Source organism: Taudactylus pleione, unplaced genomic scaffold, assembly GCF_031769625.1.
Source record: "Taudactylus pleione unplaced genomic scaffold, aTauple2 ptg000436l, whole genome shotgun sequence".
Taxonomy (NCBI): domain Eukaryota; kingdom Metazoa; phylum Chordata; class Amphibia; order Anura; family Myobatrachidae; genus Taudactylus; species Taudactylus pleione.
The window spans coordinates 10901932-10918233 of NW_028284838.1; the positions used below are offsets into that span (position 1 = coordinate 10901932).

Here is a 16302-nt window from a genome sequence, read left to right on the forward strand (position 1 = left end):
TATACTGGTCCTGTCTTATGCTTGGGTAAGCTGCAGGACACAACAGTATGTGACAAACCTCACAAATATTGTGTGTAAAAAAAATAAATATATATATTATTACCAGTTATTTATATAGCGCACACATATTCCGCAACGTTGTACAGAGAATAGTTGGCCATTCACATCAGTCCCTGCCCCAGTGGAGCTTACAATCTATGTTCCCTATCACATGCTCACACACATGCACACTAGGGTTAATTTTATGTTTGGAGCCAATTAACCTACCAGTATATTTTTGGAGAAACCAGAGTACCCGGGGGAAACCCACGCAAGCACAGGGAGAATATACTAACTCCACACAGTTAACTGCAAATTGGCACTACACAGACTCAGTGTCTGGTAGGAAATAGTGCTACATACGCTGACCCTGAGGAGAGGTGTGTAGGGGAACCGAACCACACGCTGTCCTGGGAGAGCTGCGACTGCATCATGAAGAAAATGACCGCTGGAGAATAGCTCAGAGAAGCCAGACCTCAGAGGAAAGGAGCCCTGAGCTGAGGGGAGTAACCGCTTAAAACAGTGAAGCGGTCTCCCCTGGCTGATTATTAACCCCTGGGACGCTGGTTTCCACACCAAAATGTTCCTGGTGGTCTAGTGGATCGCGATGGCTGGTGCCTGCGTCCACACTCAGCCACCTCTGGTCCGTCCAGAGACCAGAGGGGTAGACTGCCTTAACACGCGGGTCACCGCAAACGGCGACCCACCTTACCTGTCCCCTGAAGTCCGGGTCCTCTGGCTAGCGCTGCGCAGACCCCCGGAATGCCCGCCGAGACCCCCAGATGAGTACTGGCGTCGTGGCACGGAGGGGTGACGGAGTGGCAGCACAGACGTCCCCTGGACAGTCTGCTACTGTGCCTTCTATTTTGAAGCAAATATAAAATAAATCACAAAAATAATAGCTTAAGGGCTGCCTAAGCAGCCCCTTGCATAATGGTGACCCAACTCTGGCCAGGCACCAATGAAACTGAGGTGCCCCTGGATCAGGGGCAGGGTATAGGGAGAGTGGACCCAGTTAAAGCTTTCATCCTGGGAGCTGAAAGCTTTAACTGTGTGGTGCCCGGATTCAGTTCCATCACCCACACCCCGAGGTCTCCCTGTGGAGCCTATGGACCGTGAAGAAAAATTAATGTAGTCCAATCTCCTCCCTCCCTCAATATCCCTACAGCTGGGAACCCTTAAGTTATTTAACTAACAGCCATAATCAGAGGCGAGTAATTACAAAACTGGAAGGGAGAGGATAGTAGCCATAATATACATGAAAAAGAACATGTCAAACAAGTAACACATTAGAGCTTAAAAGGAGACATCCTGTGCCCATCAGTGGACTACAAGAAAAACAATTAACTTAAGTGTCCTATCTTGTAGTTAATACAAAGTCCATGATTGGCTGTCCAGCTATTAACTAGTCGGGCTGCCTTTTTTTAACTCATTGTGCAGCCAGAGCTCTTTTGAACATGTTGCTTCAGGTTGTGTTTTCAATTTTGTTATTTTTTTAAATCCAAATGGGGGCATTGTATTATAAAAATAAGGCAACAGACTATTGATAAGGTAGTACAAATAATCCATATTTATTAAAAGGCACCAGTATCAATTATAATTAATTTAAAAAGAAGTCATAAATCTATGTATTATTACCCAGCCCAAGGATACCAGGAACTAGCCAGCATTGGGTCAGTTAGCTCAGCATGCTCGCACTTAGTATAAAACCACCTTATGAGATGGGAAGCTGCTCATGTACAATGGGCCAGCGTGTTTGCCATATCACAAAACTGCCTAATGTGTCCAAAAGCAACAGGTTTATTCTGAATGTACAATCTCTGGACAACAAGTTTGGTTAGAACACAATCGGAGACTGCACACAGGATGATGTTTACTGAACTGATAGGTTTATTTAAATTAATTTGCATCTTCTGTAAAGAGGACCAGTATAAAGGCTCAGTTTAAAAACTCTACATTACTTGCATACATCAAACAGAATATTTCAATATACATAGTCACAAATATATCTTTAATTTCACTGCCAATAAGTCTTTTTATAATTTAGAATAACTTAGTGATCTGCAATATAATCTTATTTGATAGAACATTGATAACTAAACATTTATGGCTAACAGTTACGGATCATTGGATTATTGATACAGCATCATTTTAAACTATAAAAAGAACAGATTCTTATAAAAATTAGATATCAAAGACAAAATGTCTCAGGAAGAAACAAAATTAGATAACCTATTCCAACACTGTAAATTATGAATATAAAACAAAAAAAGTTTTAATGCCAGCATTATGTGAACTATGGAACATTGGAAGAAATGGCTTAGAAATAAAGCTGATGACTACACAGTATGTCATTGCACTCTGTCTGTAAAATTTCACAAAAGGGCAGCACACAGAAAATCTTGCAGTTAGAACTTTAGAAGGTACAACGAGACGGCAGAGAGACATCCAGCCTGCACCAACAGGAGCTGTCTTCAGAGCAGGCCTTCATAAACACCAGCCCCGCTGACTCCTTGATAAAAGTCCACGTGCCTGGAGAAATAGAAAACACGGGATATGGCAGGATCAGAACACTGTATGTACATTTGTATTACAATGTATTAGAATACACTTCTAAAAATTTGAATTTTTATCCTGTTTTCCCTTTGCCTACTTCCAAGTACAGCACTATATAAGACAAGTCGCAAAATATTTCTCAGAAAAAGATTGTATCAACTATTATCTGTCTCTCCACCCACATGTAAAGCGATAGCACATCACTATTTATTTCTGCGAGATAGCTTGGATTACGACACTTTTCAAACAGGTCTGACCCTCTGGACACGTCAATTTCCCCAACTCACATCTGAGATACTACTCAAGAATTTATATGAGTCTTGTCGACTTATTTCTGCTAGCTCATATCAAGAGTTATTTCTAAATGTCTACCACAGAACATATATTAGCCCACATCGTAGTTTCCTGATGGGATCTTCGACCTCACACACATGCCACCGATGTGGGGAAGATAATGCAGATATTTTCCATTGTCTGTGGTCCTGCCCCCTAGTCAGTCTTTTGGCTAAGAGTTTGCAAATTTGCTGTTGAGAACTTGGTCAATTTTGTGCCATTTGACCCCCTATGGGCAATACTGGGTATATTTCCCCAAGATCAATGTATTACAAAAGGTTGTCGTAAATTATTGTTGGCAGTTAGTGCTGCCGCCAAGAAAACCATCTTACAGGTTTGGAATCAGCCGGGTACACCCCCCTTTTTACTATTTAAGGAGAAGTTGTTTTATCTGTTCCAAATGGATTGGGTGGAAGCTTCTTTGGATAAAGAATCCAGGGTAGAAAGGTTCTTTGAAATTTGGGAGAGCTATATATCCACACTTCCATTGGCTACTCAACAACTTCTCACTAAATGTTTTTCCAATTCCTCGTGGTACCTTTTACGTTTACTTGACAATGATCCCCCAGTGGCCCAGTGATGACTTCCCACACGATGCACCCTTCAGCTATAATACATATATTACTTTTATTTATATTTTTAGTTCAGGGATATTTATGTACTTTATGTTATATATTTTGACTTCTTGTCAAATCAAATGGAAAGTACATGTTGTTCTGTACTCGCAAACAAAATTGTTTCTTTGATATTTGTTTTGACCTATTGTTGAATTGAACTGTTTGCATATATGTCTCTGATTCAATAAAAAAAGAATTGAAAAAAAAAAAAAAAAAAAAGTACACACTTCTAATGAAATACACCTTGAAATGTTAATGCGCAAAATAGTTGAAACCAGTTAGCAAGTCATGGCCCAGCAGTAATAGACAAGTCTATCACATATCATTACGGTGACAAAAGTCATGGTATTGGGTGTTGTTCTATTATTACACCCTCCATCATCACATTGCTGCTACACTTAGTGTTACCATACGTTAGGGCAACGGTAGACAACGTGTGGCATGTCAGCTGCTGTGGAACTATGCATCCCATCATGCACAGACAGCTTGGTCATGCCGTGTGTGGCAGGGTATAGTGGGATGTGTAGTTGTACAGCTGCCAATTTGACTAGCCCTGTGATAGGTCAATCAAGGAGAAGGAGGTGTGACTTTGCTCACCCACAAATTTATAACCACTAAATGGATTTGAAATCATCAATAATATATATAAATGCAATAAAATTTTGCAATCAATAGAGGTTTTTAGCATAATCATAGCCAAGCTTATGGGCCTACCCACCATATCCAGGTAACCTCTTTCGGGTAGGTCCCTAACATACTAAGGTTCAAATCCAGAGCGCAGTACCCCCCAAAACCGGCCAGGCTAAGCCGCCCCAGGGCACCACCATAGTAAGAAAAGTGCAGTGTAAAGAGATAGTTAGGAGCAGCTGCTGCTGCATAAAAGAATGAAAATAAAAAAGTGAAGTACATATATATTAGACACACAGTGAAGGGTTAAAATGTGTTATAAAGGAAAATGTGTTAGCATGGAGTATGGTAATGTATATGCACACTGTATTAGGTACAATTCTAGGTAAGTCCTACAAGTTATATACTGTAGTGCAATTTTGGTTAATTTTTGGGGCGTGGGTCCCCTTGGATTGCGTTGGTTGGTCTATCTCAGGGCACTGCAGTATAACACATTTTCCTTTATAACACATTTTAACCCTTCACTGTGTGTCTAATATATATGTACTTCACTTTTTTATTTTCATTCTTTATATGCAGCAGCAGCTGCTCCTAACTATCTCTTTACACTGCACTTTTCTTACTATGGTGGTGCCCTGGGGCGGCTTAGCCTGGCCGGTTTTGGGGGGTACTGCGCTCTGGATTTGAACCTTAGTATGTTAGGGACCTACCCGAAAGAGGTTACCTGGATATGGTGGGTAGGCCCATAAGCTTGGCCATGATTATGCTAAAAACCTCTATTGATTGCAAAATTTTATTGCATTTATATATATTATTGATGATTTGGAGTTGTGCACCTGAGATATTGTCTGTTTCTGTGCCTGCAATTAGTCTCATCAGGTAGCACCTCCCATTGTATATATAGTCACGTTGTGCAGTCAAGAAATCTTTTCCATATACTCCACTAAATGGATTTGCAAGATTTTACAGGCCTAACCTTGACCCCACATGGTTCCTAAGCTGCACAATGTTGGTCCAAAGAAAGTCTCTATGCGACAATGGTTTTAATCAGTGAAAGAATTAGCTCAGTGCCAAGTGATCTGCATTGTGTTTACTACAAATGTGCAGCCTGATCTTGCCACCACAAAAGGATTACAGTGGTGAGGCCGGGATATACAGTATACAGACATTGTTTGACCACCTTGTATATGGAACTAGATAATTTTTCCTTATGCAGATTTAGAAGTACAGTGCTCATGTTCAATTGAAGCCTTATGAGGAGCACACACTAGGCGATATAATGTGCGTGCAGCCGACAAACGATATATCGGTTAGTGCATTTGTTTGTGTGTACACACGATGTGTGTGAGAATGACGTCTTTCACTGACACTGTATATCGCAATCTGGCCGTCTAGAACACTAGCCACTGCTACCAGCTAATGTGGGAGCATGCAGTGAAGTTTGCTTCGTATTTATGGAGTGATGACTCATTATGAACACTGTAGACTTACAAAATAAATCCGGTGCTGGATACGTGGCTAGGAACGGTGGTGGTGAGGAATCGCATCCATGTGAACATTTAACTTCATTTCATTATCAATAATTTGGACAAGTTGCTGCATTGATGGGAGATGACCAGATTCTAGTTTTGACCACACAGGAACATCTGGAGAAAAAGACATTACAGATTTTTCTAAAGCACGAACATAAAGACAAGGGTCACGTTGGGGCACTGTTCAAGATAAAACATACTTGCAGTCATATGTCCTTCTAACCTAAACCCAGCTTACCTGGAACCTTCATTCACTCAAACACAATCCTACTGTAATACCACTAAAAGCATATATGGCCAAGATAGAGGAGCTATAGATGTTTAGCACACAGGACAACTAGTCAACTCTCTCTCGGCATCACTGGAACCTGTTACTATAGACGGAAGAACACCACAGAAGGCCAATAGCAGTAACCTTATAAGCACATTTACCAACATGCCTGATTTAAAGAAAAGAGGACATAAAGCTCAGAAATTATCAGCAACATGGAAAGTCCCCTATATTTCCTGTACTTATTATATTCATTCAGGGATTTCACACTATGGGAGGTACTGTCAGCTATATAATCCTAAATGAATCCAGAGATTGAGCTCCCAATCAGCGAGCAGAGCTACAGAAGCTGTTGACAGAGATGGTGATTATCACATACAGGAAGGAATGACTAAAGCTGCATACATACGGTGCAACCTGCACAACCAAAGATATCGCCGATAGATATCCCTTCAACTTTCTGTAGTGCAGGGCAAATTATTTTGGGTGTACACACAGATATCTATAATTGATATTTCAATGAAGTCATGTCTTTACATGCAAATCTTGACAAAATCGTCCAAGTTGGCCTGCATGTACGGTCGATCATAGATAACATTATCGTTCATGAGGGAACGCGCATCGTTGATCGAGCACTGCATTAAAATGAACGATATGAACGATTTATCGTTGAACGATTGTTAAGGAAAATCGTACTGTGTGTATGCAGCATTATACAAACATTTCAAAATGAAAGCAATAATCTTTCTGCAAAATAAAATTACATTTTCATTACAAAACAAAGATATATAAAAATATAGATGAGCAGGGGATGGGGAATTGAGGTTAAAATCCCCAGCTACCTTCTCCCATGGGATGCTCCCTTGTGACACCCTGATCCCTCCCCTCAGATCTGTCTTCTGACTGTCCCTCTTCTCTCTCCTGGCACCCACACCCCCTTCTCCTATCCACTATTAAAAAAGAAAACCACTAAATCATATGGAGATTCCAGTGGGGCGCTTATAAAATAAAATTATATATATATATATATACATACATACATTATATATATATATATATATATATATATATATATATATATATATATATATATATACACACACACACATATAATCTACAATTTTTAACTGAGACACTACAATATATTAGGATTTACAGAGTCGAACGTACTTTGTAAATCATTTCATAATACTCTTTCAATGCAGAGTACAGCTCTAAGTCTATGCAAGGTAAAGCAGACAGCCCACACAGCGGTCATGTATTTACAGAGAGATATGAAAATGGTCTAATCATTCACAGGATATAGCTGTGCAAGAAAGTACATGAACATTTACCATTCAAAGTGATCTCAAAGGCGCCGGTGGACATACACTGGTTTTCAATCATGTTGCTCAGGAAGAAAACCATCATACAGGCGTAGACCTAGCCAGAAACAACGACCAAAGGAAACCACATGTAAACACCAAGGTCAATGTATAGAACACATGCAAGTCTGCTATAGTTTACGATAATACTTTCTTTATCAAAAGACAGGTGGAAGATGTATCAAGCCTTCTAAAGAGTGAAGTGGACAAGTGGAGAAGTTGCCTATAGCAACCAACCAGCTTCTACCTATTATTTTATAGAATGTACCTGATAAATGCTAGCTAGCAGTAGCTTGGTTGCTATGGGCAGCTTCTGCACTTTTTAGAAGGCTTTATACGGCTCTCCCCCCAATACATTACATGCTAGGACAAATAGACAGCAAAACAATGGAAAAAAAAAATTATATAAAGACGTAAAGATAATTGCTCATTACCAATTGAATTAAATTCTAAAAGCCTAGTCTGCTTGCTATCAAAGAATAAAATAAGCTAAATATTTTTTCTTAACCATTTTACATCCTCCTTGCAGACATTCTTTGTCTACTGCAATAAGCACAGCCATACAAGAGGGTAGAGACAGCAAAACAGTTAATAAAAAAAGGATTGCCACTGACTTCTGCAGAGGAGAGTAATGGCAATTAGAACAGTTCCTGTTTTTAACAGTCTTGAACAAATCCAGTATACCTTTATGCAATGACGACAGTTCCCCTTTATAGGAAAGGCCTTTTTTTTACAATAACTAATTCTATTAGTGACCACACTGCTTAACGTGTTATATACCAAGATAAAACATAATAATAATAATAATAATGCTATATGAATTTTGCCAATTGTGGATTTACAAGCAAAGTTAATGTTACAGAGCATCAGCATGAATTGAGTGTTATTAGACTACAGGAGAATGTTACAGAAGAAAAAACAACAACTTGTTGCTTGAAGATGCCAATACACTTATTTGTATTATTGTTTTACATTGCTACCCTGATACACATGGAATGTTTATTGTCTACTACAAATAAAAGAATTTGACAGGTTAATGTGTTGTCAAGTCGTTTCACACTCTTGCTTTCTCTTACGATTGCATTGCTTAGTCTCAAAGCAAGTGTCTGGTCCTTGGATGCAGAGCAAGATGATGTAACGGCTAGCAATAGGAATTATTATTTCATCGCTACAACAAACCATAGTGACTGTGTATGTACACAATCATTTACTCAAAAGGCATTTTGGCAAATTTTCAAGTCAGACTCTACAGACACAGAACATGAATATCCCATGTTTTGTCAGCTATTATAGGTCTGCTAGACTATTTATGCATTCTCTCTTTAATCTATCTACTGTTATATGTGAATGTGACCACCTACCTTATTTTCTTGTCCCCATTGCCAAAGACCTGGAGGCTGCATGCCAAAAAATGCAAATGGATCCTTTCCAACGATTATTAAACCTATTAATACTAGCTTGAAGACTGACAGGAACGATGCAATATGTCTAACAGAAAGAAAAGACGTTACGTCAGTACATTATCTGTAAGAACAAGTTATGTTAACTTGGAATGATAATCCAAGCAATGTAACATTCAAAATCTTTCGGAGTTGGCTTCATAAAAAAATACAAAGTAAGATATGTAGACCCCACTGTGAAAAAAATGCTCGTTGGCAGGTCAACTATGTTCATTTACAGAGGGAACCAGACCAAAAGAATTACATTTTTTTTTTTTTTTTTAAAGTGTCACATCAATCTCCCATCCCCTTGTTATTCTTCCCCTGCCATTGTATACAAACATTGGGGTCAACCTCCAATGTCAGACATCATAATACTCCCTTGCGTCGCGTCCTGGCTGTGATGAGCAGAGTGGTTTCATGACATCAAGACTGCTGCACATGTTCCGCCTAGCAGTGATGTAGAACAGCAACAATGGGCACAATTCAATTCACAATTCAACGTGAATTGAATAGCACCGCGAAGGCCCCCCCAGAGCTATTAAATTCAGCTCGCTGTTATGTTGGAGAACGGCGGTTCTCGCACCTTAAACATGGTGTTTAGTTGCGAGAACAAGCATTCTCCCATCTAAACTACCCGGCTCAATGCTGTTTACATGGCACTAAGGGCAAAAAACATCATTGCGCCTGTAGTTTTGTCAGATTTCTGCCTGCACCTCAGGAGCTAAACAATACAATAGGAGCTATACGGTGCTATACAATTCACGTTGAATTGAATCAAGCCCATAGTGTGGGATATCAGAGACCACTGTGGGCGGGATACATGACACATCACATTCGGGATGCGATGCACCCCGCCACTCTTCACATGCATGCCAGCGTTAATTAGGCTGGTATACATGTAGAAAATCAAAGTACAGCTCTCTCGGTGAAAGCGGTCCTTTGCGAATGAAGGACTTCTGGGTCTATGAGCTCGAATCAATTCAACGCGAATTGAATAGGACCGGGAAGGAGCTCCCAGAGTTGTTCAATTCTGCGCACTGTTAGGTCGGGGAATGCCCGTTCTCCCGCCTCTCGTGCCTTAAACAGGGTGTTTAGTTGTGAGAACGGGCATTCCTCGACTGAACTTCCCAGCACGATGCTGTTTCCGCAGCGCTGAGGATAGATAACAGCATCGCGCCTGTACTTTTGTCGGATTTCTGCTCGCATCCCAGGAGGGAAGAGAGGAAATCCTTAGTCGGGCTTAGCAGCACACTGAATTGATTAGCTCTGGGAGCAGATTCCCGGCGCTATTCAATTCGCGTTGAATTGAATCGAGCACTATGACCCACTTGGATCCCTCTCACAGCACTGCGGAGAGAAGCCCATAGGCTTCTATAGGGTAACGCCATCAGAAGATGGCGTTACCAACTGCATCCAAGCCTCGGAATGTATCGCATTGTGGGGCTTGGTGCATATGAGAAATGCGGTCATACTGGTTTGACCGCATTTCTTCCTTTGCTGCAGCCTGCCCTGTATGAGGTAAGAAGTGCTAGGGAGGTTGGAAGTTAGTTACAGAAGAGGGCTGTAAGGGAGAAATTAATTACAGGTGGCGTAGTGAGAGTTAAATTACAGAGTTGGGAGAAATCTTTTACAGTTGACATTATCAGACTGATATCAGCAGAAGTAGAGGAAATGGAAACTATCAAGTTTACTTTTAGTGAGCCCACCTAAAATGAATATATTTATGCCTCTAGCTTGGATAAACCTTATTTCAGGATTGGAAACAAATATACGAATGGCCAATTTTAACATTTTAATACAGCAGGAAGGCGACAGCTGAAGAACAGAAACTGTGGCACTTATTTGCTGGAACTTTTTGATGCCTTGAACAAACAATATGGATGTACACATAGCAGCAAGGTCAGTAACAGGGCAGGTATAAGAAGCAGTGGGAGGCTTAAGATAAGAACCGTGAGCTTTTTTTTAATTTCATCTCCAACATGCCAATATTTGCTATTCAACGCAATGTACGCTCGTATGTCACTGCTCTCTGTAATCAGCCATTTGCACCATAAAGAGGCTGACTACAGTGTTCTTGAAAGGGATTAATGAAGTCTGCCATGAATAGGAAACATACTCCCCTGTACAATTAAAATGTTATCTATCTTTAAGAACTTGAACTTAAGATAAGGACCCAAAATGTTAACATATTTAGGATTTTAATAATTTTTTTTAAATAATGCAACTATAATGATTTTAGGCTTGGTAGTTCACTAAGGCATAAATATCAATGCCCCATACAAGTGCTATATTTACTTCATTCACCATAGGAATGGCACACATGAAGTGCTTCCTTGTTTATAGCCTTGTGTTCTCAGTCGTCAATTTCACATAACACTGACATTTCTTTTTTTTAGATCATGAACTCAGATGTAATAATTATGACTAATGGTGCATACACACGGTCAGATTTTTCTTCAGATCTGAAGGATAACAATTTTAAAAATCGTTCAATCGTTCATATCTGAAGGAAAATATGACATATCTGACATGTTTGAACGATGAACGATGCGCGTTCCCGATGGTCAGATAACGATATCTGACATCTGATGTGTTTGCAGTCAGTTTTGGACGATTTCAGTCATTTTAATGCAGTCATAGTTCAAATCGTTGGTCAAATCGTTCATCTGACACATCTGACTGTGTGTATGCACCTTAACATAATAAAAAAATCCAGATAGGGGAAAAAATAAAGTTGGTACTTTGAGAAAATGTGAAAAAAATGCTCTATGCAGGAAAGATTAAGAATAAATTTAGAAGCCGCTAGCCAAGACAGGTCAGGAAAGAGCCCAATTGTGTCAGGTTCCCAACAATCAAAGTCTCATACATGTGACCCTTGAATTAATAAGAAAGAGAACAAAGCTTTCAACTCCACATGATACTTGTGCCTGTGAGGTGTACATCTGCCACAGGAAATGGAACTAAAAGCTGAGAGATACTTCCCCTGTGGTAAGTGAGAAAAGTACACAGAATAAATATGCCTATTCTCAGATACTGTATCGAAAATTATTGATGCATGCAACACCTAAAATAAGTTTCTTCATACAATTTCCATTCATATAGAACTTAAAACATCCATACCGTGTAGAATAAACCCACTGCTACCTTAAAGAATAGATCTAATTTATACGAAAACACACTCCAATTTACTTACCTATAAAATGGGTGGGGAAGGTAGTTCTCTCCCTCTATGCGGATGTCTGGGTACCGCTGGTTAATAACCCGCATGTACTCTTCAAACACCCGCCGATAACCTCAGGAGATGCTACAAACAGAAAAATAAGTTGTGTTAGCTCGCCAGTTTTGATAACCATTAGACTTCACCCAAACAGCAGACAATTGCTCTATAACATGGAGGTGGTAACACACAGGAGGTTTATAGGTCAGAGGATATTATTTCAGCTTAAACTGGGTACACACTGTACAATTGTTACCATGCAACAAACTCAGGATTTGTCCTTGCAAGGAAACCTCCCATATTCAAGAGTAGACACTGTATAATTGTTTCTTCCGATCCTCTGATTTAGCTCTCCTATTGGTCGGAAGGAAAGATCATTAACTGTGGCGCTTAATCAAAATAAAATTTGTCTGCAGATCGGTTGTCAGCGCGCACTCAATGCAAAATGTTTGATACTGTAACCAGATTTATAGCATCTTATGAGCATGCTAGAAGATGCGATTAGACCGGTTTATGCAAGATAAATGTACATAGGATTGTGTAATGTGTACGAATGTCCAATCAGATCATAACATTCTCAGATGATTTGACAGATAATTGTATAGTGTGTATCCAATTTAACAGTGCTCCCCAAAGTAAGGTAATTGCCCAAGTTGAATGCAAAGTTTCTTTTAAATGACCTGTGTAACTATTGGGTTTTCAAAATACTTTTTCCTGTAAACATAGTGTTCAAAAGTGCCTATATAAAACTACCCTTCTAATTCTAACAAGTTATAATACTAATTTAAATGTGAGTGTTAATATTACTACTGATCAAAAAGTGTAAACCATGTTAATTTATTGCTAAACTTTTAGTTAACCTTTGACCGAGCTTTTGAAATCCAATAAAACAGGCTGCCATTAAGAATACACTTCCTTCCTGTAAAGTCAGTCTACACTTTCCCTGGCGCGCACACACATATACATACAGTCAGGTCCATAAATATTGGGACATTGACAGGATTTTCATATTTTGGCCTCTATTCACCACCACAATGACTCTGAAATGAAACAAACAAGATGTGCTTTAACTGCAGACTTTCAGATTTAATTGAGGGTAATTACATCAAAATCAGGTGAACGGTGTAGGAATTACAACGGTTTCTATATGTGCCCTCCCACTTTTTAAGGGGCCAAAAGTAATGGGACTATCAACTCAAAAGCTATTTCATGGACAGGTGTGGGCTATTCCCTCGTTATTTCATTATCAATTAAGCAGGTAAAAGGTCTGGAGTTGATTCTAGGTGTGACATTTGCAATCAGTTGCTGTCGAATCTCAATATGAGATCCAAAGAGCTGTCACTATCAGTGAAGCAAGCCATCATTAGGCTGAAAAATCAAAACAAACCCATCAGAGAGATAGCAAAACCATTAGGTGTGGCCAAATCAACTGTTTGGAACATTCTTAAAAAGAAAGAAAGCAGCGGAGAGCTCAGCAACACCAAAAGACCCGGAAGACCACGGAAAACAACTGTGGTGGATGACAGAAGAATTAAACAAAGTATTAAAAAGTGAAAGTTAGGATTGTTAACTTTGTCCCATTACTTTTGGCCCCTTAAAAAGTGGGAGGCACATATAGAAACCATTGTAATTCCTACACCGTTCACCTGATTTGGATGTAATTACCCTCAAATTAAATGTGAAAGTCTGCAGTTAAAGCACATCTTGTTTGTTTCATTTCAAAGCCATTGTGGTGGTGAATAGAGGCCAAAATATGAAAATTCGGTCAATGTCACAATATTTATGCACCTGACTGTAGTCTTCATATTGGAGTATGGCACAACTATAAAATGCAGTACATCACCAGTATTTTGGCGGAACCCTCCTGTTCCTTTTACACATTCTGGGCTCCTTGGGCTTCCTAAATTTCCCCCCCTTCGTGCCTAACCCTAGACCCCCCCCCCCACACACGTACCTAAACCTCCCCCCTAGGGGTGCCTAACCGTAACCCCCCCCAACCTAATCCTGCTATGCTACCTGAACCTAGCACTCTCCCCCCTCCTCCCAGCGGCTCCTGGATTCCGGCATCAAGATTAAGATAGGCAGCGGTATTTTGACCCCTTAATTAAGTCCCTTGTCGGACTTCCCCAGTCAGGATTTAGACCGGCAGCATCGTGGCCACAGGTCTCATAACTACATTCCATTAAATTGGTGCTCCGATTATTTCTGCTTGCACCATCCTGAGGTGGAGAGCAGAAATGTGCAAAAACTCAGCCTCATCACACCCAATAGTTTAGACAAGTTTAGCCACTTTACGTGGCCAAACCCAGTGCTTTTTGGCAAAAGTAGTAATGGGCGCCGACTGCACTCACACCCATTGGAACAACAATTAAATAGCTCCAATGGACACCCATTACTTTTGGACGCACAATTAGATCTCCCACCTTGAAAATATTGTGTAAATATATATATATATACACACACACACACACACCCATATTAAAATACAGTTATGTAGCCATATTATGACTTCATATGAAGCTAAGGAGATCCATACTCAGATATCCTGACGGCAGTGAAGGTCATGTATGGCAGTAATTGACACGTTTGCTGATCACACCTACTGTATATGACCATACACCAACAAGCCATAAACTACTGCAGAGATACAGGACAGAAACAGCTCAGTCCCCACCCCCCACCTCAGCATCCTATAGGAGCAGCTACTGAGGAACATTAGACACTGGAGGAGGAACCGGCAGTCTGATCACACACCATGGGGGCCTCAGTCGCTATATATCTATATGTGACACAATGTAACAGGAATGCTGCTGCTACCGGGCCTGCGCCCCTGCCTCCTGTATGTAACCTTCCTCCATACTACTACAGGATATTGCTCAGCAGCAGCATTAGCCGGGTGCCCTCAGTGGCGGCCGCTGGGAGGGGGGAAGTGGTGGGGCAGCACAGGCCCGGGCACCACGCACACTCACCAGATTTGGAACTTGAGCAGCGGACCGGCCGTGTACTGCATCCTCAGCTTCTTGCTGGGCAGCCCGTCACCGTCCGCCGCGGCCCCGCTCAGCACAGCGGCCAGCACGCCGCTCACCAGCAGTAGCCACGGGGCGCACCGCACCGACATCCCGGCCTCTGCTGTGTCTGCCAGAGCCAGGAACAACCCTGTCTGACGTCACCACGTACCGAGGATGCAACGTAAGGGAGGACGGGCAGCGTAATACGGCTGCGGCCATCGTTACTAAGGGAGCTTTGTGCTTCCGGCTCCCATTCAGCAATAGAGTTCCTATGGGTCTATTTACTAAGGGTAACAGCTAGAACCCCTTCCGTAGATTTACTAAGCCTTGCATGGAGATAAACTGAACAGATATAAAGTTCCAAAAAATCAGCTTCTAACTGCCATGTCACAGGCTGTGTTTGAAAAATGACAGCTAGTAACTGATTGGTTGAGACTTTGGAGCTCATTTAGACCTGCTCGCAAGATACGGCCGCTCGTTGGCAAAAAGGGGGCGGATATTCAAATTCCATGCTCGCACTGCATGGCGTAAGGACGCCCACTATGTCTTATCGAGCTCACCGAGCGCTCGCTAGTGTATAAAGACGCCCCCTTTCCCCTCGCAACACACGTCATCTCCTGGAATTGTTTGATTAATTAGTAATATCGAGCGCCATCGGAGCTGCTCGCAGCCCTTGAGGTAGCCTTATCCCGTCGCAAGCACTGCGATCAGTGCTGGCTGAAATACATGCAGGTGACGTGTGCAATGATGCTACTTTGCTAATTATGCACGCTCTTTAAACGGCGATTTGTAAGCCTGACACGCCTTCCCCTGTTACCACCCACAAACAGCACTGTTACTGTAGGCAGTCTGTGTGCTACGAGCGCACAATTCCCCATCGCAGAGCCTGGCTTGCGCACACGCACTGCGACTTATACGCATGTGCACTGAGCAACAATCGCCTGGCAGCGAGCGAGCGCGCCTTAGCGAAAGGGCTCTGAATCATGTCCTTTATCTCCATCCAAGGTATAGTGAATAGACCCCTTTCTCCCTTAGGGTTGCAGCTAGATACCCTCTAGTTAATGGACCCCAACATCATCATTTACTATCCACGTGGACATCTATTAGGAATAGTAAACTGTGGCGAACAAAGCGAGCCACCATGCTCGGAGCATGGCAAGGGTACAAGTTTCTACTGTTGGTGGCCAGATACCAACATTGGTAGTATCTAGATGCCCTTCACCAAATGGACCCTGATCGTCATCAGTTACGATCCACATGGACAGAGGGGGAATAGTAACCAGTGGCAGGCGAAGC

General features: G+C 41.3%; 1 protein-coding gene across 1 annotated transcript; it reads right to left on the minus strand.

Annotated features, from left to right (window-relative positions):
- Nucleotides 1-1906: 1906 nt before the first annotated feature.
- Nucleotides 1907-15199, minus strand: SELENOT (selenoprotein T). The gene is made up of 6 exons (XM_088447709.1): nucleotides 14968-15199; nucleotides 11975-12085; nucleotides 8701-8827; nucleotides 7310-7397; nucleotides 5664-5818; nucleotides 1907-2571 (listed from the first exon to the last, which is right to left on the minus strand). The coding sequence occupies exons 1-5, from the start codon at nucleotides 15114-15116 to the stop codon at nucleotides 5691-5693; spliced, it is 603 nt and encodes a 200-aa protein (XP_088303835.1). The 5' UTR covers nucleotides 15117-15199; the 3' UTR covers nucleotides 1907-2571; nucleotides 5664-5690.
- Between the last annotated feature and the right edge of the window lie 1103 nt (nucleotides 15200-16302).